Source organism: Chionomys nivalis, chromosome 3 (assembly GCF_950005125.1).
Source record: "Chionomys nivalis chromosome 3, mChiNiv1.1, whole genome shotgun sequence".
Taxonomy (NCBI): Eukaryota; Metazoa; Chordata; class Mammalia; order Rodentia; family Cricetidae; genus Chionomys; species Chionomys nivalis.
The window spans coordinates 85,748,212-85,771,087 of record NC_080088.1 but is presented as its reverse complement, the minus strand read 5'-3'; the positions used below and the strand labels follow the sequence as shown (position 1 = coordinate 85,771,087).

The 22,876-nt window shown below is 44.1% G+C and overlaps 1 protein-coding gene across 1 annotated transcript in view; it reads left to right on the top strand.

Annotated features, from left to right (window-relative positions):
* Positions 1–22,614, top strand: part of LOC130870682 (protein POLR1D-like) — a 36,056-nt gene extending 13,442 nt beyond the window's left edge. Inside the window, exons 2-3 of the mRNA XM_057763409.1 lie at positions 12,179–12,253; positions 21,941–22,614. Of these exons, the coding sequence (XP_057619392.1) occupies positions 12,179–12,253; positions 21,941–22,199 (334 nt within the window). The 3' untranslated portion in view covers positions 22,200–22,614. The remainder of the gene's footprint in view (positions 1–12,178; positions 12,254–21,940) is intronic.
* Positions 22,615–22,876: the final 262 nt, after the last annotated feature.

The window sequence follows — 22,876 nt, the reverse complement described above, 5'->3', positions numbered from 1 at the left end:
GCTGCCCAGACTTGAGGCAGGCAAAAGCAGGTTTCTTTCCTGTTGGCTGGTTCTAATGGGTTGACTATCTGAGCTGTGTGCTTCCCAGCAAGCTAAGACTTGAGAACGCCAACGAGGCTTATTTCTAGCCAAAAGCAGATGGCCTACCTCCACACAGCTCTACTGTAAAGTGAGACCAGCTCAAGTGGGGGAACCAGCTCCACCCTCCTTTCCGAGTTGGTAGCTTCCCACCTGTAGGAAAGGAAACTGAGGTCTGTAAAAGTTAAGGAGCCTGACTTAAGTTATACAACTAGCAAGTGTTAACCATGACTTAGAGTCTGCTTCAGAGCCTACAAAAGGCTTTACTAGTAGGACTTGGTTTGTGAAAATAGAATTTTTCAGCTTATTAAACTTCATGGGCATCATCTTAAATAAATTCATTTTAACTTTTTCACTTACATTTTTCCAAAACACTTCTTGAACAGCTTCAAAAATATGGAAATTATCTTTATGGATGAGTAAAACTAAGAAATTTTTGTATGTACAAGGTCAGAGACTTGAGCTTAGAGTCATCTTTGCCCCTATGTTGACTTAGGAAATATCAGTACCACCACCCCAAGGCCTTAGTTGACTCATCACTAAAAGGGGGGGCAACGACAAGGTCAAGGGTTCTTCTGGGAATCTGTGAAGTGACATGCTGTAATCACTGTGTTTGTGATGGGTATTAGGTAATATTTGTGTGCTTTTCTTTACAAAGGTACAACCATCTACTTTGAAAAATCTTAAAATAGCACCTTATATTTATTCAATGCCTTATTGTTCCATAACTATATGATTATATTTAGTCCCCATAGAAGTTCTAAGAGGCTTATGAGAATGTCCCCATTTAACAGACCCCATAGCTCTGTGCTCTTGAATGCCACAAAAGCTACCAAATCTCCAAACTGGACTCATTGTCTCACCAGTATCATGGCTAGTCTCCTTTTCTTAGGCAATTCCAGTATGTCCTCAGTTCAAGACTAATAGAAACCTCGTCTCAAAGCGTCAGGAGTGTGTTAGGGTCAGTTACTGGGTAATTCTATTCAGTATGAATTTTTTGGACAAGAAATTTGGCTGTGCAGGTTGTGTTTTGTAGTGTCCCACAATGGCCATGGCACAACACTGGGGCAGTTAATTCCAGTCCTTGTGCTAAAATATCACATTAGGTTAGCCTTTCTTGTCTTCCCCCTAGAGTGACTGGCAGGCCATCCTTGCTTGGTGGTGGGAGGTATACTGTTGATAATTTTGGATTAAGTACTATTGTAGGAGAGGCCTCTTGTTTGTTCCCAGATTCTCAGCACTGAAATAATCACATAGAAACCATATTATTTGTAATACTGGTTGGCCAATAGCTTAAGCGTATTTCTGGCTAACTCATATCTTAAATTAACCCATCTCCATTAATCTGTGTTTCACCACAAGGCTGTGACTTACCAAGTAAAGTCCTGGTGGCTGTCTCCAGTGGGGCTACATGGTTTCTCCTCACTCCGCCTTCTTCCTCCCAGCATTCAGTATAGTTTTCCCCACCTGGTTCTACTCTGCCCTATCAACAGGCCAAGGCAGTTTCTTTATTCACCAGTGGTATTCACAGCATACAGGGGGAATCCACATCAAAATACCACCCCAAGTCAGATAATTATTTAGTCTTAGGAAAGTTAATGTCTCTAAACCATAATGTCCTTGGCTTTGTATGACAAGTTAAGCTAGCTGACTTCTAATGCTGACATGCAAGTAATTTCTCCTTGCATTTTTAAAAACACATACGATTTTACTTAATGGGTCTTTACCAGAGTGTTTTAGTTCATCTGGGGCTTTTTCATTATAAATTATATTAAACAGAGAACTATAAATACTTAGATTTGGAGCCTTGAAACACAATGTGTATAGGGACAAACAGAAGTTTGCTACATGGCCCAGCATCTGCAGTGAAAATGGTCAGCAAGTATAAAGTTTATGACTGGATGAAGCCCCGGTGCACCATCAGAATGGACAGTGTACTCTTCCACTTAGAAGTTCCCCTTGGTCTCAGTTGTGCACCTGTTCTATTTTTAATTCCATCCTAGACTCTGTGCTAGCATGGCTCCATCCAGTTCAGCTACAGCTGCTTTCTCTCTTAAGGACAGTTTGTGTTTCAGGAGTAGAGAAGATGGTTCTAGGGTGTACAGCTATTTAAAGCTTGGAATTAATGAAGGGCTAGAAGATGTGTTGAGGCCTTGTGATATCCTGTAAGACAGGATATCTCTGAATAATGTAGTTCTGCCTTAGAGTATGCTAGGTCTTGGTTCTTACCTGCTGCTTTCTGATGCCAAAAACACTGAGTGCGTGACTTTGGTGGGCTCTTCATTTAGCAGCTGATGTGTGATGGGACAGAAGCATAAAGGCTGACACAACCTCTAATGGAATCTTCTGCCTTGGGCTTGTTCACGTTAGCTAGTTCCTTCCTTTTATTTATCTCTGTATCCTTTCTAGGGTTTATGCTTTAATTAAAGAAAGGGTCTCACGCACAGACTTGAAGCTGTCACTCAGGTGCTGGGGTTGTAGGTGTGAGCCACTAGCCCTGCCGTTGAGCTAAGTGTGCACGAGAGCATGTTTGCGTTGCATCAGAACCCACAGCATCCCTCGATTTGAAGGTAAATGTTTGTACACTTTTCTTTCTAGTCATACAGTCCTGTCCTACTTGTTCAGTGAACCACCCCAATCCAGTACTTTGAGCTTTTTTAAAACATCATCTTCGGAGGGCCACTGCTCTCCGTTAGATGCCCTCCCCACCCCACCCTGTGTGTGTGTTTACTCTCTGGATTCTATTAACCTACTATATTATAGGAATGGAGTTCTCTCTCCAAGCCCTGGTATGTATATTAAGTAGGATGTTTTCTTAATTGGGGAGGGGATTTTGAATTGCCTTTCCCTACTTAAGTTCATTCTATTTGAGTTAATACCTGAATAAGACTTGAAACCTGACAATGCAGAACTTAAAGAGTCAAGAATTTGCTGAGTTGTTTTAGTAAATTATTTGTAGCGTAGGAGTTTGTACTTAATTCTTGGTGTACAAATGATTGTCTGTGTGTGTGTGTGTGTGTGCGAGTGCGTGTGTTCTGTTTTGTTGATCTCTGCTGCTTTTGTAGAGGAGATAATCATACATAATCTCCCAAAGCAGTGTTTGACACCTAAAATATGGATGATAGAAGTGTCTGGTGGTCAGGAGGAGACCAGGTCCTTCCTGGCAGTCCATGTGGCAGAACAAGGCACCCTTGCCTTGGTGTGGGCTACATGCTCGGTTTCTGTGTCTCTTTGTCGTCTACTTCCTCCTGAGCCGCGCTGTGCTCTGTACTCTTAGGCCTAGCCAGATATTTAATCCTGAGTAAAGGGTATAGAGAATGGACTTTTCCTCCTCTCTTCTCATGGTGTTTAGCTAGGCTTGTTTTTAAACATTAGTTTGTTGTTTATTGTGTGGATGAGTGTTACCAGCATATATATAAGTATACCACATGCGTGCCTGGTTCCTGTGGAGGCCAGAAGGGCATGTTGGTCACACGTGGGTGTGAACTGCCACGTGGATGCTGGGAACCAAACCTAGATCCTCTGTAAGTGTCGCCAGTGCTCTAACCATTGTGCAATCCCGGCTCAAACTTGAGATGTACAAATGTTTTACATTTTAGTTAAAAAAAAAAAAAACTCCTCAGTTCAGTTAATGATAGGTATACAATTTCCCTTTAAAACTCAGATTCAAGGGACTAATTAGTTTCTACACGTGTTAAATCATGAAAACACTTTTAAAGGAGCCTGTAGTTCTAAATATTTCTCTTATTTTCATTGGTTTTCATTCCTGGACTTTTTAGCTCTGGGTATAATTTACAGTCATTGGGTGAATCAGTGACCGAGGCCTGTGGGGTGGACAACTTGTCTTCTGGTGTAGGCCAGCCACATCCTTGACACACTGAGGAAGACACCTCCCCCGGCTGACCAGACCAGCACTGATTTCCATCTTCAAGGCCGAGAGCTCTGCAGCAGTTAGGACAGTCTGTCGGGCCTCTCTGGAGAACAGAACTGCTTTAGGGTCAGGAGAGTGATTGGTGGGGTGGTTTTCTTATGTCTGGTTCATTTATCAAGGGAGTGCGCCAAACCTCTGCCCAAGTTCAAGGGAGCTGGAGTAGAAACTCATAGAGACTGTCCACCGTGGTGCTCTTTTTGTCACAGTTTCTGTACCTTTCTCCTGTTTGCATTTTGAGCTGCTGTTTGGTAAGAGCTGGCATTTTATTTTGTGTCTGTGCTTTTCAGTCGTTAGTCACATTTCCTATCTTCCTCTTGGTTCAGGCAGCTGCCATATTAGCTATTAGCTTTGCGGGGGGGGGGGGCAGGATATTGGCTCCCTTCCATATTCATTTTTCAAGACTATAAATCCTTTTTCCTATCTGCACTATTTTTTCATCTGTCTTCTCGAAGAGCAAACACATATTTTTATTGAATAAGAAGTCCAATAATCATTTTGACCTCCTTCTCTTTTTGGGTTTATTTCTCCCAACTAGTATTTTAATAAGGCATATACATACATTTTTCAACCTAATGGTTGGCCTATCAAACAGATGTGCTGCCCTGGGGATTTCATAGTCCATGAGCTTTTCCATTTTTGAGTTTATTGTTTCCTAAGCAGCCCCCACACCACCTCACAGTTATTTTCAGTAAGAGACGTTTTTTCTTCATATATACCATGGCATGCTTGCTCAGGTCTTGTAATATGAGGTGAAAATTAATGATATTTTCTATATCAAGGTTTAGGAATAAATATTTGTAAGAATCCTTCTACTTTGAAAATGAGGTCAGCGTACCTGTGGTGAAGCAGGTGGCCTATAAACTGAGAGATGTTTCTTTTAAGAGCTGAGGTAGTGAGAACCAGCCCACATAAACTATTAGCTGTAGAAGTCATCTGTGTGGTACCAGCCCACTCTGAACAGTCACCTGCAAGTGAGGAGCTGCAGTGAGCTGAGAATACAGTCTGGGTAAAGGACGCAGTGCTCTATCTTCACTAAGCAGTTCGTGTCATAAATACAGCCCCTGCCATATTTCACTTTAGGCGGTTAAGTTATACACTCATGCTTGTACATACACACACGCACACGCGCGCACACACACACACAAGAGCATCCCTTTATGTAGCTTAGGCTAAGTTCTAGACATTTTCCATACCTTGCAGAAGAGCTGTTAGAAAAGCGTTAATTCCCTGGGTCCTAGAGTTGGCCCACCTGGATTTATATCACACACAGTACCATTGCTTACTGGCTATTGTGACATTAGGTAAGTTTTGCAACCTCCTCTGTTTCTTCTTATTTCCTCCTCTACTGATTGGCACAGAGGAGCTGAGGGTTAGGCATGGACACTTGGTAGATAGTACATAGGTACTGTTGCTATTATTTTTGTATCACATCCCCAGGTCAGTATCCAAAGAAAAATTGCTTAAGACAAAGTGGGTACCTTCATATGTCAAATGTAATATTACTGTCAGTGGGGTCCTATGCTCATGCAGTTTATGACGTAGGAAACACCATCATGGTGTTTTGATGTAGGGATTAGCTGACTTGTCTATTCATTCCTGAGGAGTGTGGATTGAGGGAAGAAATAGACAAGAGACAGAAGATATCAAGGGACTTCCAGTGACTACTGTGACAGAAGCCCCAAGTTTATTACTCGCCGTCCTTATGTACCCCAGTCAAAAGGGGAGGGCACAAGACTTCCATGATACAAAACACAAACAAGTGTAATTACCTCCTAACATCTCAAAACACCTGGTAACCATGCCCTGAGTCAAACATCCTGTTGTTCAGTAGCCTTTGGACAAACATCCTGTTATTTGTTCTTGAGAACTTTCAAACCTTTAATCAAGATAGAATGGATCCAAAACTGTGTGGCCCCTTACATTTTGATCTGTATCCTTGAATGAAAAGAATGTTTTATACTAAGAAAACATTACTAGCCCGGCATAGTGGCATACACCTTTAACCCAGCCCTAGGGAGGCAGAGGCAGACAGATCTCTGTAAGTTCAAGGCCAGCCTGGTCTACAGAGTGAGTTCTGGGACAGCTGGAGCTACATAATGAGACCTTGTATTGGGGGTGGGGTGGGGAGACAGAAAGGAAAGAAATTCTCAGTAGTACCAGCCTTGCTTCTCTTGCCATTGTAGTTCATGGTCCTGGAGGTACACATGACTTAATATATATACAGCATGGTTTGGATCTTAGATGCCCCCCCAAAGATCCACCTGTTGAAGGGTTAATTCCCAGCTTGATGCTTTTGGGAGGTGTAAAAACCTTTAAGACATGGAGCTTAGTGGAAACTGGGGTGTGGTACCCCTGTAGGGGTGTGCTGGGACCTGATTCTCTTCCTTTTCTCTTTCTGCTTCACCAACTGGCTGTGCCTTACTCCCTGCTGTCACCATCTGTGCCACTTCCCATGGACCTAAGAGCAGCAGGACCTGCTGTGACAGTGGACACAGTGCTGCAGGCAGCCGAGGCTGCATAGCTGTGCTGGGCTCCTGGACTGTCAAAAGTTAGCTGATGCTTTATGCTTGCACTTCATTAGCAGCTTCTCTAGGAAATGGAGTTTGGGGAGTGTCTGTATGTCTAATGAGGCTTCCATTTCTGTATAGTGAGCTAAACCAAAGCAGAGACCCATTCTCTGAGGTGGGTCTCTCACTTGCCAGGAAAAGGGTGATCCTCTGTGTTCTTACTAAGACTTTTGGACAGCCCCAGATGATCAAAATACTTTACCATGGAAGAAAGAACTCTAGTTTGGCCTCATTCTGCATCTGTAGTCACCAGAATCAGTGATGCGGTTGTGTTGCTGCCATACATAGCCACTGTGTCAATTGCTCAGCCAGGAGCCGTGGTTGTCCACCTCTGGCCCATGTTTTCACTGTCTGCTTTGCTGCTACTTCCATGTCGCCTACTGTCCACTATTCTGCTACAGATACAATATTTCTATTTATTTTAAAATAATAAATAAATGAAATACATTTATTTTATTTAAATAAATAAAATATAAAATAATTTATTAAGATAAAAAATTATAAAACATTTTGTGTGCCATGCTTTAAAGTGGTAGTTCTCAAGCTGTGGACCACGACTGTTTCACAGGGGTCACCTAAGGCCATTGGAAAACACAGATATCTACATTACAGTTCATAACAGTAGAAAAATTACAGTTATAAAGTAGCAGTGAAAATAATTTTATGGTTGGGGTCACCACAGTGTGAAGAACTGTGTTAAAGGGTCGCAGCGTTAGGAAGTTGTGGGATGATGCAGTCAAGCTAATTAGCTGCACGTTACTTCACGTGATTTTTTTCTATGATGAGAACTCTTGAGATCAAGGATTCAGTTGAACTCTTTCTCTGTGCCATCTCCCAGACTCCTCTCCCTCCATCCATCCCCCAGCCCTGGTTAGTACCACTTTGCTGTCTGCTTCTGAATTTAATTTTTAGCTTCCAGTGTAAATAAGATGACAGAATATTTGCTCCTGGCTGCCCTGCCCATTTTCCTCGTCAGCGTCTTCCCTGTGTTGTCACAAATAGCAGTATGCCTTCTTCTTTTAAAACTGAGAATTCTTGTGTGGGTACCTGTGTCGCACACACATAGTTTTCCTTGTCCCTGTTTGCACTAGATGAGCACAAATTACATTCAAAATTTAGCTATTGTGAAAAATTCTGTACTGAGCATGCGGGTAGAGCTACCTTCTCAGCATGAATGTATTGGTTACTTTTCTGGTACTGTGATAAACCACCATGACGAAAATAAATTAACAAGAATTTATTTTGGGGCTGGCGAGATGGCTTAGAGGTTAAGAGCATTGCCTGCTCTTCCAAAGGTCCTGAGTTCAATTCCCAGCAACCATGTGGTGGCTCACAACTATCTGTAATGAGGTCTGGTGCCCTCTTCTGGCCTTCAGGCATAACGCAGAAAGAATATTGTATACATAATAAATAAATAAATATTTTTTAAAAAAAGAATTTATTTTGGCTCCTGTTCAAGAAGGTTAAATGTCTGTAATGGTGAAAAAGGTATGGTGGCAGACCCAGGTGTGGGTGGAGGCTACTCGTTTGTTCCTGGATGCCCAGACCAGAAATATATATTTATTCAGAAACTATATTAATTAAAACACTGCTTGGCCAATAGCTTAAGTGTATTGCTAGCTAGCGGTTATATCCTAAACTAACCCATTTCTATTAATTTGTGTATCACCACAAGGTTGTGGCCTACCAGCAAAGTTTCAGCGGGCTCCAGCAGAGGTGTCTGTCCCTGGTGGTGGCTACATGGCTTCTCACTGACTCTACCTACTCTCTCTATGTATCTCTTTCAGACTGGCTTTACTCTGTTAAGTCTTTGGCTGAAAGCAGCTTTTTTATTAACCAATGGCAATAAAACATATTCACAGTATACATCACCTCCCACATCACTCAGAAAGATGAGAGATCACAGAAAGCGGGGATTGGGGAGAGAGAATAAGAAGTAGGGCCTTCAGTGATATACTTCCTCCAGCAAGCTGCAACCCCTAAAGGTTGCATAACCTGCCCCAAACAGCACAAGCAGCCTAGCTGTTCACATAGTGCTGGGATCCAAACTCCAGTCCTCGTATTTGCTGGCAAACACTCTCCCAGCTGAGCTGTCTTCCTAGCTCTCGTGTTTTCTTAGGGAAGTGTCTTTTTGGGTCCTGCCCCCATTCTCCAGTCAGGTTTTTCCTGTGGTATTTTAGTTCTTGTGAATTTTGTATTTTACCATGTCCCAATTCAAATAGCTCATATCAAACTGAGAATCTACTGTATATGTACATATATATATATATATATATATATATATATATATATATATATATATATGTATATATATACACACACACACACACCAGGCTCAGGGAGAGCTCAGCTGTAAGAGTTGAGTCCCCTGACCCGAGGAAGGTAAAAAAATTGGCCTTCATATTTCCTGTGAAATCCGGACCAGTTTGATCCAAATGAAATACCCACGTCTTGGCCTTCATATTTCCTGTGAAATCCAGACCAGTTTGATCCAAATGAAATACCCACGTCTTCATCACCTTGTGAGGCAGCTGAGACAATTATCATCATTACACAAAGCAGCCCTCTCTCCATTTCTGTTTGGTTTTTCTGCATTGATTAAATGGTACTTTTCTTCTTTCTCTTTGGGCCATGTGGACATGAAATGAAAGGGTTTCAATAGTATGCCATTCAAATTCATGACACAAGTATTTTCAAAACTAAGTATGCCACAGTGGCATATATACCTATTATCCCAGCACTCAGGAGCCAGAGGCAGGGGGATCTCTGAGTTTGAGGACAGCCTGCTTTACAAAAGGAGCTCAGGGCAGCAAGGGCTACAGGGAGAGCCTACAAAGTGAGCTTCTGGTCCTCAGGGCAGCAAGGGCTACAGGGAGAGCCTACAAAGTGAGCTCCTGGTCCTCTTGCCTCCTTTTCCTACATTCACACTACATTCCTCCATGTGCACTGCATTCAGCCGTAGAGCTCGTGTGTCCGTCTCCCTTTGCAGTACCCCCTGATAGCCTTTGCAGGGAAAGGCCTGGCTTACCTTGGAATCTGTAGTATTTACCAACTAATGACTAAATGTAAAACAACTTACAGAAATTATTTTGTGCCTCCATTTTTTGGTCATTTTAGGGGATTATGAGTTGGGGTCTCATATATGTCCTCATAGCAGAAGATGGCCTTGAACGCCTGATCCTTCTGCCTCTACCTCTCAAATTCTGAGATTACAGGTGTGCGCTTTATTCATTTGTTCCTGTGGGGTTTTTTGTTTGTTTGTTTGTTTGTTTGGTTAGTTTGGTTTTGGTTTCTTGAGACAAGGTTTCTCTGTGTAGCCCTGTGTGTCCTGGAACTTGCTCTGTTGACCAGGCTAGCCTCAAACTCAAAGAGATTCGCCTGCCTCTGCCTACCTAATACTGGAATTAAAGGTGTTTTTAAGGCAGAGTTTTGTTATGTTTCCCAAGCTGGTCTCACACTCATGGAATGGAACTTCCTTTCTCAGTCTCCTGAATGCTGGGGCCTCAGGCACATATCACCGTGCCCAGACCTTCATCTTGTATCTCTGAAAATTCTTTTCACTTTACAAATCACCTCAGTGTTCCAGTTGAGCCCCCCCCCCCATCTTCCAAACCTCCTCCATGTAAACTTTCCTCCTTGGCTGCTAACAGGGGACCCCCAGATAATTGAATGGTTTTCTGAAATTAAGTTCAAATATCCTGAATTTCTTCATCTGTTTTTAGACAGTAAATCATGAAGAACCCATACTCTGTCTTGTTTCTACAGATCCACACAACCTTGTCACTAAACAACCTCTTGCTGTTGGCTTGTCAGTAGCTGTGGGCAGCTGTTTGCAGCTGTCGTCTGGAAATCCAATCATCTGCTCATGGTTTTGTGTTTGTTCAAGACAGGCAGTCTAATACTTGCCTTAGAATTGTGCTGGGATTCCAGGCATGAGCCAGAACACCCAGTTCCCCTCCCCCTGTCCAGCCCTTTTGGAAGATGTAGCGATTGTCCACTTCCTCTTCACCTGGGAAGAAAGGCAGATGGCTACAGCGAAACTCCTCTCGCAGCACGCTCCTCACAGTGTGCGTGAGTGATTCAGTTTCTGCCACTTCCCTAAGACGCCTGTGTTTTGTCACTAAGCCTTGCTTGTTTGAACACATCCTTTATCTGAACCTGTTTTTCCATCCGCCCTGTGACATATCCTTTACTTTCTAGTTAGCCGATCAAAGGAACAAGAAGGGAAAGTGCTGTGTGTGTACCTGTGTTCTTGCTGTCCCTCAGCTCTGGATGTCTGCAGGTCACCTAACGTAGTTCTGAGCTATTTGAGATACAGCTATTCCAACTTGAGTTCTTGTAAATTCTCTTTTTCCTTTGTTCTTTATTTTTTGGTTCTTCGTGTTAGTTGCCTTAAATACTTACTACTGCATAAACTGACATCATTCTAACTCAAGGAATGGGGAGGGGCCGGTGAGATGGCTCAGTGAGGAAGGCCTACCAAACCTGCTCTGAGTTGGATCCCCAGAACCCACATGGTGGGAGGAGAGAACCAACTCCCACAAGTTGTCCTCTGATCATTACTGGGGTACTATCACACACACAGATCAATGTTCAAATTTTTTAAAAGAAAAACAGACCAAGTTATCTCAAAATGAATTGATTTGACTTTGGGTGTTAGATGATTATGACACAGCAGTCTTCTCTTTAGTGAAGAGGCCAGGCTGCCATCATAGCAGACATAGTAGTATTGCTCCTGAGGTTAAAGTGAGTGCAGGCCAATGTAGAACTCCCCATGTATACCAGCTGGTGCTGAGATTAAAGATGTATGCCACCATGCCCAGCCCCCCTCAACTTTTTTCTTCATGCGTGGAGAAGAGTACACTCTCGCTAATGATGCACAGAAATGATTGCCATTCTTGGCTCAACTGACATTACAGCTTGTTTAGTTTCGTGGTTGTTTTAGTTTTCTGAGACACAGTTTCATTGTAGCTGGGCTGGCCCCAAACTCACAGCCACCTTCCACCACACCTGGCTTGACAGTTGTGTGTGTGTGTGTGCGCGCACGTGCGCGCGTGTGTAAGAACAGTGCTCGGGATCAAATCTAGCACTTGGCACTTTATGCATGTTAGGCAGGTGCTCTGGCTCTGCACTATAGCCTCAGATTGTCGTTTTTTTAGTAGTATGAAAATTTCGAATGCACACACACATTCATCTGGCAATTCACATCTTTTGGTTATTTTTCAAATTGAGACAAGACAGATTTCTTTATTAAGGATATATGATTTAATAATTTTTATTGCAATTTCCAGTTTGTCCCCACCACTATTCCCCATAAAACACTTTTTTTTTCAGGGCTGGAGATGTAGCTCTAGGGTAGAGTGCTTGCCTAGCATGTGAGGCCCTAGGTTTGATCTATAGCAACACACACATACACACGCACACATACATGCATGCATACACACACAGGGAGAGAGAGAGAGAGGAGTTTCTGTTTCCGTTTTGTATTGAAGACTATTAGTCATTTTTAGATCATGGTCCCAGCAAGGTTCTGTTCATGCAGTAATGATTTCCAGAACTGCGTTGGTGGCTGCTTTTCAGAAATCTTCCCTTTTCCCAACAGGAAAGCCATAGAAGAGTTGCTAAAGGAGGCCAAGCGTGGGAAAACCAGAGCAGAGACGATGGGACCAATGGGCTGGTAAGTTTTTGAGAAAGCCTTCTTAAAACTTAAAAAACAAAACAAAACAGGAAGCTGAGGCAGGAGGATTGCCACAAGGATGATACCAGCCTGTAAGGCTTGACTGGAGATGCCAGAATGTGAATAGAGGTTGCAAAGTCTTGGGTGCTGTGGAGATCCCAGTGTAAGATAAGAATACTTGGGGGATAAGCACAGTGGGCACTGGGGATGTTTAGAGAATGTGTGATGGGTTTATAGCATCAATCTGGTTCACAAGGCGCCCCAAGATCTGGAGATACCTCTGGGCCCAGGTAGCAGTGTTAATCCTGTGACCATCATTGGTTTAGTCAGCAGAACCAACATCTACCCTTGGAGTCTCTATGCAGACTAGAGTTTGTCCAGATGTAATAATAGGGAGTGGGTGTGATGGCTCAGCGGGTAAAGGACTTCTTGCCTGCCAACCTTAGTTTGATCTCAGGGACCCACATGGTGGAAGGAGAGAAGTCATTTCCTCAAGTAGTCCTCTGACCTCTACATGGGCACACAATAAATAAAATGTAAAATAATATGAGCAGCAGAAGAATTGAACCGTAAGACCCGATTCTAGTCCGTTAGGCATCCTTCAGTACGGTGTCCAGTAGCTGCTCTGTAAATGTGCTGATGCTGGGTCCTCTCTACAGTAACAGCTCACCACATTGGAACACGGGTGACAACAGAAGTGTGAGTTTCCTTTACATCTCGTTTCGTGTTTTGTTCCCCCCTTTGTATTATTTCTTCTTTTTGAGATTTTCATACATGTATACAATGAAATATGATCATATCTGTCTCTAATTTTCCCTTTCCAACTCCCCCATAACCCACCTCATGTGCCCCCTCCCAACTTCTTACCTCTCTCTCTCTCTTTTAAATAACTCACTAGGTCTAGTTAGTGCTGCCCATATGTGTATGGGCTGGGGCTATCCCCTGGGGCTTCCCCCTTCTCCAGTAGCTGTCAGCTTCCTGTAGCTCCTCAGTGAAGTGTGGTACCTAGATTACCTACCCCACCTATGCTAGGATTTGGGCTGACCTGCCCTTGTGCCGGTGGCCACAGCTGCTTGGAGTTCATGACTGGGATGCCAGATCATGTCCAGAAGACAGCATTTCACAGCACTCCTCTCCATTTTTTTAATTTTTACTTTTAAATATGCCTGTTTTTCTTATTTTATATGTGTGAGTGTTTTGCCTTCGTGTATATCTGTGTACCATATATAAATGCCTGATGCCTAGGGAGGCCAGAAGAGGGTGTCAGATCCCCTGGAACTGGAGTTAGGGTGATTGTGTGAGAGTTGGAATAGAACTCCAGTAAAAGTACCCAGTGCTCTTAACCACTGAGCCATCTCTCCAGCCCTTTGTTTTGTTTTGTTTCTGAGATAGGGTCTTTTGTATCTTAGGCTGCCCTCAAGCTCCCTGTATAGCCAAGAATGACTTTGAAATTTTTTTAAGGTTTATTTATTTATTTTGTGTGTGTGTGTGTGTGTATGTGTGCGTGCGTGCGTGCGTGCATGCATATGTGTGTTCAGGTGCCCTTTGGCCAGCCGTGGGGCTGCAGTTATAGGCTGTGGTAAGCTGCCTTGTGGGTGCTGGGAATCAAACTGTGGTCTTCTCTACAATTCTCTACAAGAACAGTGTGTACTCATAACTCCTGAGCTTTCTCTCCACCACCTTGACTTTAACATTCTGATTTTACTGTCTCTACCCCCTATGTCTTAACATTACAGACATGTGTCTCTGGGGCTCTAACCCAGGGTTTTATATAAGCCAACTAGGCAAGTACTATGCCAACTGAGCTACATCCTGGCCCATTGTCTTGTAAATTTGGCTTTTAGAACCATGCACATAATTTTCATCAAATATAGAGATAAATTAAATCAAAATAAAGAAAAAATACCTAACTCCTAAAAAATCAAGCAAAATAAAGCACATAGACCGGAATAAACCATTAAGTGGGTATCTTAGACCAGAGGCGCACAAAAAGGAAGTATTTCAAGTGATCTAAAATTTGACTATTTCTAGAAGACAAAAGAACTTATTTTCCTTCATCGTGGTGTTGATGATAATGCTGATATCCTGAACACCATGGACATCAGTGGCTTCTGAGTCTGTCAGTTGAGAGTGAAGAGGAATTGCTGTATTCTCCTGTAAACATTGTAGAGTAGGGTAAGATTAAAGGTCAAAGCCAGAGAAGTAAAAACTGAATCTCAGCCTAAATGTGAATTAGAAATATCATAGGAAGTTGTACTGCGTTACTTTTCAGATAACACTTTTTCTAAGTTCTGGAACACAGAAAAGCCCTAGAAATACTGACTGCCCCACCATTAGCAGTGAGGTCTGGTCCAGCCTGTTACCAAAGTCCTGTTTCTCACAAAAAGACACAGGGATCCCTAGAGGGACCATTGCTTACACATTTGAAGCCATGCTCAGAATAAACCGGACTGCGGGATTGAAGGTCACAGTCCCCTAAAATAGCCTTCATTTCTCATACCAAGATTACCAAAATGCCCTCAGGCTTCAGAGGTTCACTAACACAGAGTTGTTGGACTCTGTTACACTTGTGGTTTCAGGTTGTTACAGGAAAGGGATACAGATGAAAGTAAAGCAGGATATGAGACCTGAAGCAGGGGATCTGGGAGGGTTCAATACCGGAAGCCACTCAGCCTCTCCCCTTTGGAACTAGAACCTGCTGCCTTCCCCTCATCAGAGGGTTGAGTGATGCCAGCCAAGGAAGGGCCATGAATGTTGGTGTTCAAAGTTTTTATTGTGGCCCATTGTGTAGGTGTGGTTGGTTGGTTGATTGATTGATTGATTACATGTTTGACTGATTGTTTTCATGGTTGACTGGTTGATTGTGTGGTTGATTTTTAGTTTCCAGGTTGACCATATCACATGACCTAAAGCTCTCACCTTACGTCAACATGGTTAATCTTTCTTGTATGGCCAGCCCTCTCCTAAGACTGAAAGGTGTGGCCAGCTCCACCCTCAACAAAGATATTTCTATCACGTATGATGTAGATTACTTTCCAGAAGCTAAAGGCAAAGGTCGCCCTCCCTTTAGGTCAAGCCAAACTCTTACTCCATAGGAACAAACACTGTAAGGTCTGGAAAATCTTGTCATGCCAGAAAGCAAAGAAACTGTCAAAGACTAATATCAGGTTGGGAAGTCTCTGGAACCAGTTTGAAGTCAAAGATGGAATAATTTGATCAAAAAAATATGAAAGTATAATGATTGAATCACCTAAAACATGTTGAAACCCTTAAGGTTGTGTGCTGGCTGGTTTTATGTCAAGTTGACACAAGCTAGAATCATCAAAGAGGAGGGAGGGAGCCTCAGTTGGGAAATTCCTCTACAGCAACAGGTTGTAGGCAAACCCGTAAGGCATTTTCTTAATTAATGATCAATAGAGGAGGGCCCAGTCCATTGTAGGTGGTGCCACTCCTGAGCTAGTGGTCCTGGGTTCTATAAGAAAGCAGGCAGAGCAAGTCATGAAGAATAAGCCAGTAAGCAGCACCCTTCCATGACTCTGCATCTGCTTGAGTTCCTGTCCTGACTTCCTTTGATGAGGAATTGTTATGTGGAAGTGTAAGCCAAATAAACCCTTTCCTACCCAACTTACTTTTGCTTATGGTATTTTATCTTAGCAATAGTAACACTGACTAAGACAGTGTGTAAGAAATATCACAGGTTCAGTCCATTATCATCATGGTGGGGAGCATGCAGGCTTACATGGTGCTGTTGGGAGAATAGCTGAGAGGCCTACATCTTACAGGCAACAGGAAGTCAATTGACTGTCACACTGAGAGAAGCTTAAGCAAAGACCTCAAAGCCCACCCTCACAGTGACACACTTCCTCCAACAAAACCACTCCTTTGGGGGGCCATTTTCTTTCAGACTATCACAAGCCCCAAGCTGGAAACCATCAAAATGGCTGTCACTTCACATATGAATGAGCAAATTGTGGTTGTGCCCCTAAACCCGCACTGCCCAAGAGTTTGGAGAAACAGAATGGTTGAGATAAATAAACAGCCTGGATGAATCTCAGGAGACACACAACGTAACAATGTGTGCTTCTATTTGCTTGGCTTTATAGAGACCCAAACTAGGAACACAGAATAGATCACCAGTTGTTGGGAAATAGAGGGCTAGAGGAGGACCTACAGAATGTTCTGTGTTTTGACTGTGGATAAAATCTAATTCCTTGAATTTGTCAAAGCCCAGAAAACTTGTCACTTGAGTAGATAAATTTGAGGACTGGAGAGGAGGAGTAGTGATTAGGAGCACTGTTCTTCCAGACCTGGGTTCCCAGCACCCACACAGTGGCTCACAAACATCCGAAATGCCATTTATGGGGAGGGGTAACTTGATACCCTCTTCTGGTCTAATAGGCACCAGACTTGTACATGGTGCACATACACATGTGCAGGCAAACACTCATACGCATACATCTTTTAAAAAGAGATAAGTTGTACACAGATTATGCCATCATCGTAAACCATATTTTAAGAGGGAGGCTGGGGACTTAGCACGGTGCTAAAGCGCTTGTCTAGCATGTACAAAGTTGTGTGTTTGGTTTCCCAGGACAGCATCTGATGGTGTCCATGCAAAGACTCTCAGTGGCTGCTGAATCTGTCAGGTGAAAAGTGATAGAATACTATCTTAGGTTTCTATTGCTTTGATAAAACACTGTGATCCAAAGCAACTTAGAGAGGAAAAGGTTTATTTCATCATACAGCTCTCAGGTCACAGTCCTGTAGAAATCAGGGCAGGAGCCGATGCAGAGGCCATGGAGGATGCTGCTTACTGGCTTGCTCGGCCTGCTTTCATATAGAACCCAGGACCTCCAGCCCAGGAGTGGCACAGTGCGCAGGGCCCTTTACATCAGTCATCCATTAAGACAATGTCCTACAGGCCAGTCCTACCTGGAGAGGCATTTTCTCAATTGCGGTTCCCTTTTGGATAACTGTAGCTTGTGTCGCTTTCTGCTGTTGTGCCATAGCCAACTGTATTAGTGATGACTGATGACTATGGTGCTGGGGATAGAGCCTGTGTGTGGCCTTACACAATGCTAGGCACACTCTCTTTTCCTGAGCCACAGCCCTCACATTGGTGATTCTTCACAAAAAAGCTACAATAAAAAGAATACACATACACACCTTAGTCCAGACACTGAGCCAGGGTCTGGTCCATCTCTAAAGGCTGTGATCACAGCATCCAAGATGTGCTGCTTCACAGGTCAAGGATGCAGTGCCTTTAACAAGTGGATTACAAGGAAAAGAAGAATTCTGTGATTTAATAGATTTGAAGCATATCGAATAATACTTTGTTAGGCTCTAAAACATTTATTTAATTATTCTTTATCAGTAAAAACTAGGGAGTTGGATATTGGGGTAAGAACCTGAATGATTGGAGAAGCAGTGTAGAAGTGACCTTCCATTTCTCTCTTCCTCAATCCAAAAAGACTGTGTTTCTCTCTAAGCCTTGCACTACTGCTTCCTGTGTCGCTATCTGTTCTTTGTCCTCCAAAACTTCTATGGCTAATTTTGGTCAACTAGTAGCTAGCTCCACCCTCTGATTCAAAGCAAACTTTATTGGCAGTCTTGGGAGCATCACAATGCTATCAAAATATCCCACAACCAGAATCTTTGTCTAAAATGACTGTTGGGGGTTGGAGATTGCTCAGTGGTTAGGAGCACTGACTGCTTTTCCAGAGGACCCAGGTTCAGTTCCCACTAACTCACAACCCTACCTCCAGTTCAGGGGATCCAGTGCACACTTCTGGTCTCTCGGGCACCAAGCACAAACATGATGCACAGACACACATACAGACAGAGCACTTACACACATGAAAACTAAAGCAACTATTAAAAGACACTTCAGGGCTAGGGGATGGACAAGCTCAGATGTACAGGCCCTTGCCTTGCAAGCTTGAGGACCTGAGTTCAGGCCCCAGAACCCAGGAACAGCTGCTGGGTTTGGTAGTGGGCTGGGAGTAGAGATAGGCTTTCCTGGCTGGCCAGCTTCGTCTACGTGCTGAGTTGCAGTCAGTGAGACCTTGTGTGAAAGGAGGTGGACAGCATTCAGAAGACTGACAGCTAAGGTTGTCGCCTGGCCTCTGTATGCATGTGTACACATGTGGACTTGCCCCCTGCCCCTTTTTAAAGACATATGAGGGAGTGAGAAGATGGCTCAGCTGTTAAAAGTATGGCTGCTTTTGCAGAGGATCCCAGTTTGATTCCCAGCACCAACGCTGAGTGGCTCCTAACCACCAGTAACTCCAGCTTCAAGCACTCTGATCCCCTGTTCTGGCTTTTGTGAACACTGCACACCTTTGCAGGTACACAGACATGCATACACATTACTAAAAAAGAAAATAAATAGGAAAGATATTTGAAGATACCAAGAAAATTTGTGGTAGGTTTTTAGTCTTGATAATGGTTTTGCTGTTTTAAATTACTAACGTGTGAGTGAGTATATGGTGTCTGAGTTTGGGCCACTCGTGGAGGTCAGGGCACAGCTGTGTGAAGCAGTTCTCTGCTTCCACCCTTACCTGGTTCTGGGGATCTATGCTGTCAGTCTTGTATAGCAAGCATTTCACCTTCCAAGTCAAATAAATTTGGTGTTTTTCCAACTTTATCTGCTTATTTGGACTCACCGGCAAGCTTTAAAACTGCTGATGTGTTTTTTTTGTCCCACCGTTAGGATTTTGGAGTGGATCTGGGCTTTGTTACTCAAAACACACACCCAGGTGATTCTAAAAGTACACATGTATTTGACAAAACACTAATCGTAGTTATTAAAAAGAATTGTAACTACTTGCTAGGCAAATTCTCAAATGGCCTTGCACCTAGGTCAGGGGCAGCCAGCACTTCTGCACTGAAGTAGCCTGGCTGGGTGTGCAGACACCAGGTCTTGCCTGGAGAGCAGAGAATGGCTCTCTGCACAGATCATAAAAGAACAGAGAGTCAGTTACTACTCACTTATAAACCATGGTTTGTTTTCCAGAGTGCATAGAAAGGCTATATTTACCCAGAATGGTTTTAAATTTTTAAAATAGGACTTGGGTGGGATTGCGTACTTTGGGATTATTCCTTAAGAATGATCCTAGGAACTTGACCAGGCACCAGAGGCTGCTGAACTAGAGAAGTGGGGGTGGGACGCCATTTTTATTTTCTACAGAAAGGGACCATTTGGTGCTGTGCATGGCCTTGGATGTGTGTCAGCAAACACACATTTGTGCTCGCCTAGCTTCCTTGTCTGCAAAGCCATTTTTGTTCTGGCCCCTGTAGTAGGAGCTGCGGGCCTGCTTTTCATCCTGCCCGGCTCCTGTACGGCTAGCTTTACACCAGAAATAACAACACACAAACTGTATTCTTTTAAACACTGCTTGGCCCATTTCTATTCATGTGTGTAGCACCCCAAGGTGTGCTTACCGGGAAGATTCTAGCCTACGTCCATCTTGGGTCAGAGCTTCATTGCATCTGCTCTGGAGAGGAGAGCATGGCGTTGTCTCTCAGAGGAGCTGCCCTGCATCTGCCCGGGAGAGGGGAGCATGGCGTCTGAGCTCACTTCCTCTTCCTCCCAGCATTCTGTTCTGTTTACTCCACCCACCTATGTTCTAACCTATGAGAGCCAAGCAGTTTCTTTATTTTTTTAACCAATGACCTTCCTCCACCAGGCCCCATTCACTTTAGCTTCTCAGCAGCCCAGGGTCCTTCCCAAGTCTGATGCCTGAGGGGAAGAACCAGCAGTTCAAGGGTCCATGGAGCAGCAGCTCCATGTAGTTTCTTAACACGGTTATGTTACGGTAAATGCTGGGTGCTTTCCTAAAGGGGTTGGGGTCAGTCTGGAGACAGGAGAGCATCTACATTATGATGCTGCTTTTTATGCTGTCTGCTTTCTACTTGCAAGTGCTGGGAGTTGACCCAGGACTTCTCACACACACCTCAGGGACATTCCCAGCACTGCTGGGAATGGTTGATTACTAGAAAGCAAATCACTTCCCCAGTTTCTATGCAGACATACAGTTTTCCAGATCCATTTGGACTTGCTGCTTGCCATAGGTAGTCCAGGCAGTTCGGCATGCACTGGTGGTGGATAGACAACAGAGGTGATCCCAGTTCAATGAGGAGGCTGGTAGGGTGTGCCTTTGTCACAGAAATACCACCCTTTGCAGTATTTATTTTAGGACAGCAGAGATCCAAACCTTTATACTTTCTTTATTCTTCAAGATCATGGGGCCCAGAGAAGTTTCCTGAGACCTTACTCCCACCCCCACCCCACCCGACTTTCTGGTGAGAGACTGAAGCCTCACACTGTCTGCTCCCATGCCAAGCCACCACTCTTTTCTTACTGCCTGATGATGCTCTGTGGTGCAGCACTTATTGGCTCTGCGTGGACTCCTATGGGATCATAGTCTGGACAAAGGGTGTGCTGGGCGCTGGAAATCTTTCGTCAACGGGTCTCAGCAGACCTGTGTGTGCCTACCTGCTTCTGTTCAGTATTTTCCCACATAGCAGAGATGCGCCGACTGATAGCCTGGTTTGTCTTTGCCACACAGGCCAAATGTAATATCCCACAGACGGAAGGGACTTGGATTTTGAAAATGAATAAACACACACACACACATATATTTGCACACATGCACCCACTATTTCACATTACTTTTAGGTACAGTGTCGGGCACAGTAAGCTTCAGGAGTGTCGTATAAAAGGTAATTAAGGAGTATCGTTTCTCAGAGGGCCACATGCTGAGGCGTTTGATTACCAGACTGTAAACTGCACTCCCGTGGGTGATCATGGTAGCTGTGGTAGCATTCACATGAGTTGTAATCAGCTATAGCATCAAGATAACTATCACCTCTGCACTAAGGGCTTGCAGTCTGTCTTTCCAGAGACGTCATTCTAGTCTTCTAGCCTCTGTAGTGTGAAGGGTTTTTGTGAAGCAGATGGACTGCCAGTCAGTTGCGGGTGTGGGGATGGATTTGTCTACGCCAGGGGGCAGTGAACTGCACCACACACAGCCTGTCTTCAGGACCAAGGCATTTGTCTGCCATAAAAATAATTGTGACTCACCAGTCCCTGGTGCTTGTCATACTGTACGTACCTCAGAGTCAGCCGATGCTTCTGCCCCGACACTGTCCCTGCTGTGACTGGCCTGTGTCCCTGAGTAGCCAGCCATCCTTAGCTATGTGTGCCTCTGTTCATTTCTGCCGGACGGAGGAACCTCAGCTCCGAGCACAATGATGCACTTCCAGCTGCGGTTGCTTCCCTGGTTCTGGTTACTAGCCGCTTAGAATGCAGCCAGTTTTCCCCGATTCTACAGTGCCCAGGCTGTGGTGTGAGGGCTGACTCTGCCGCTGTGGTGTCTGAAGTCTCCTGAGGTGACACAACAATGCACAGACACAGGGCCACTGCACCATCTTCCCAGGGCCCTGCTGTATGTAGCACCCTGACAATTCGACCTGGTACTTGAACTGTCATGTGTCTCGGGCTGACCTCAGATTCATGGCGGTCCTCCTGCCCCAGCACTGCGTGGCAAGGAAAGCTAAACCAACACAGAACCTTGGTTCTTTGGGAGCTGAATTTTTTTGTACTGGTCTGGATAGTGGGTCACGTTGGGAGGGAATGTACCGCTCTTGTTATGATGGTTTGTTCCTCCCTCTTGTCCTCCACAGGATGAAGTGTCCTCTCGCTGGTACAAATAAAAGATTCCTAATTAACACCATTAAGAACACATTGCCCTCCCATAAAGAGCAAGACCATGAACAAAAAGAGGGCAGCAAGGAACCTGGCCAAAGCCAAGACCAGAAAGAAACAAACTCAAAGAAGCACAGAAGCCATTCCTCTAAGCGCAGCCTGCACTCAGCCCGCAGCTCACCCCCAAGGAAGCGGGCCTCCCGGGACAAACGCGACTCCCGAGCCAGCAGGCGATGAGCAGAGGTGCAGGGCCAGCCCAGTACTGCGCCTTCCTTCCACTGGGTGCAGTGAGGACAGGGAGGTGGCAGGCCTCTGACACCGAGAATGACTTTCCAATGCGTCCTCTGCTCTAAGGTGGCTGTTGTTACTGTGTTGTTGTTGTTGTTAATAGGCAAAAAACAAGAAAAACAAAACCCTTTACTAAAACAAACCTTACCTACCTTGTCCTGCAGGTGGTGTGACAAGAGTGAGCTGACTTAGCGTTGCCGTGCGCATCCATGTTGTTTTTATCTTAGCTTGTTTGCAAGTTAGTTTCAAAACAGGCAGTTCTGGAATTCGAAATTTTCAGATTGTTAAAAACTAGTCCCAGTATTTTGATGTACTTTTTGTGGTCATTTCCCAGAATTTCTCAAAATAAACTACTTACAAACGCTATGCTGTCCTCTTTAGATGCCAGAGGCTAAGCTCGGTCTGACTAGTGCCGTCCTGGTAAGACTCAGCCGTGCTGTGTGCTCTCTAAGTGAAGAGGGGAGGCGTGTTCACGTGACTTTGGACTTGATGCTCTGTATCACTTGTTCCATTCTCAAACTCATCCCTTAAATAAGGTGGTTTTCTGTACTGACTTTTAGATACGTGTGGTTTGCACAGTTCTTTTGAAAGAACCCTCAATAGTTAAGAATATCATATTTTTTTTA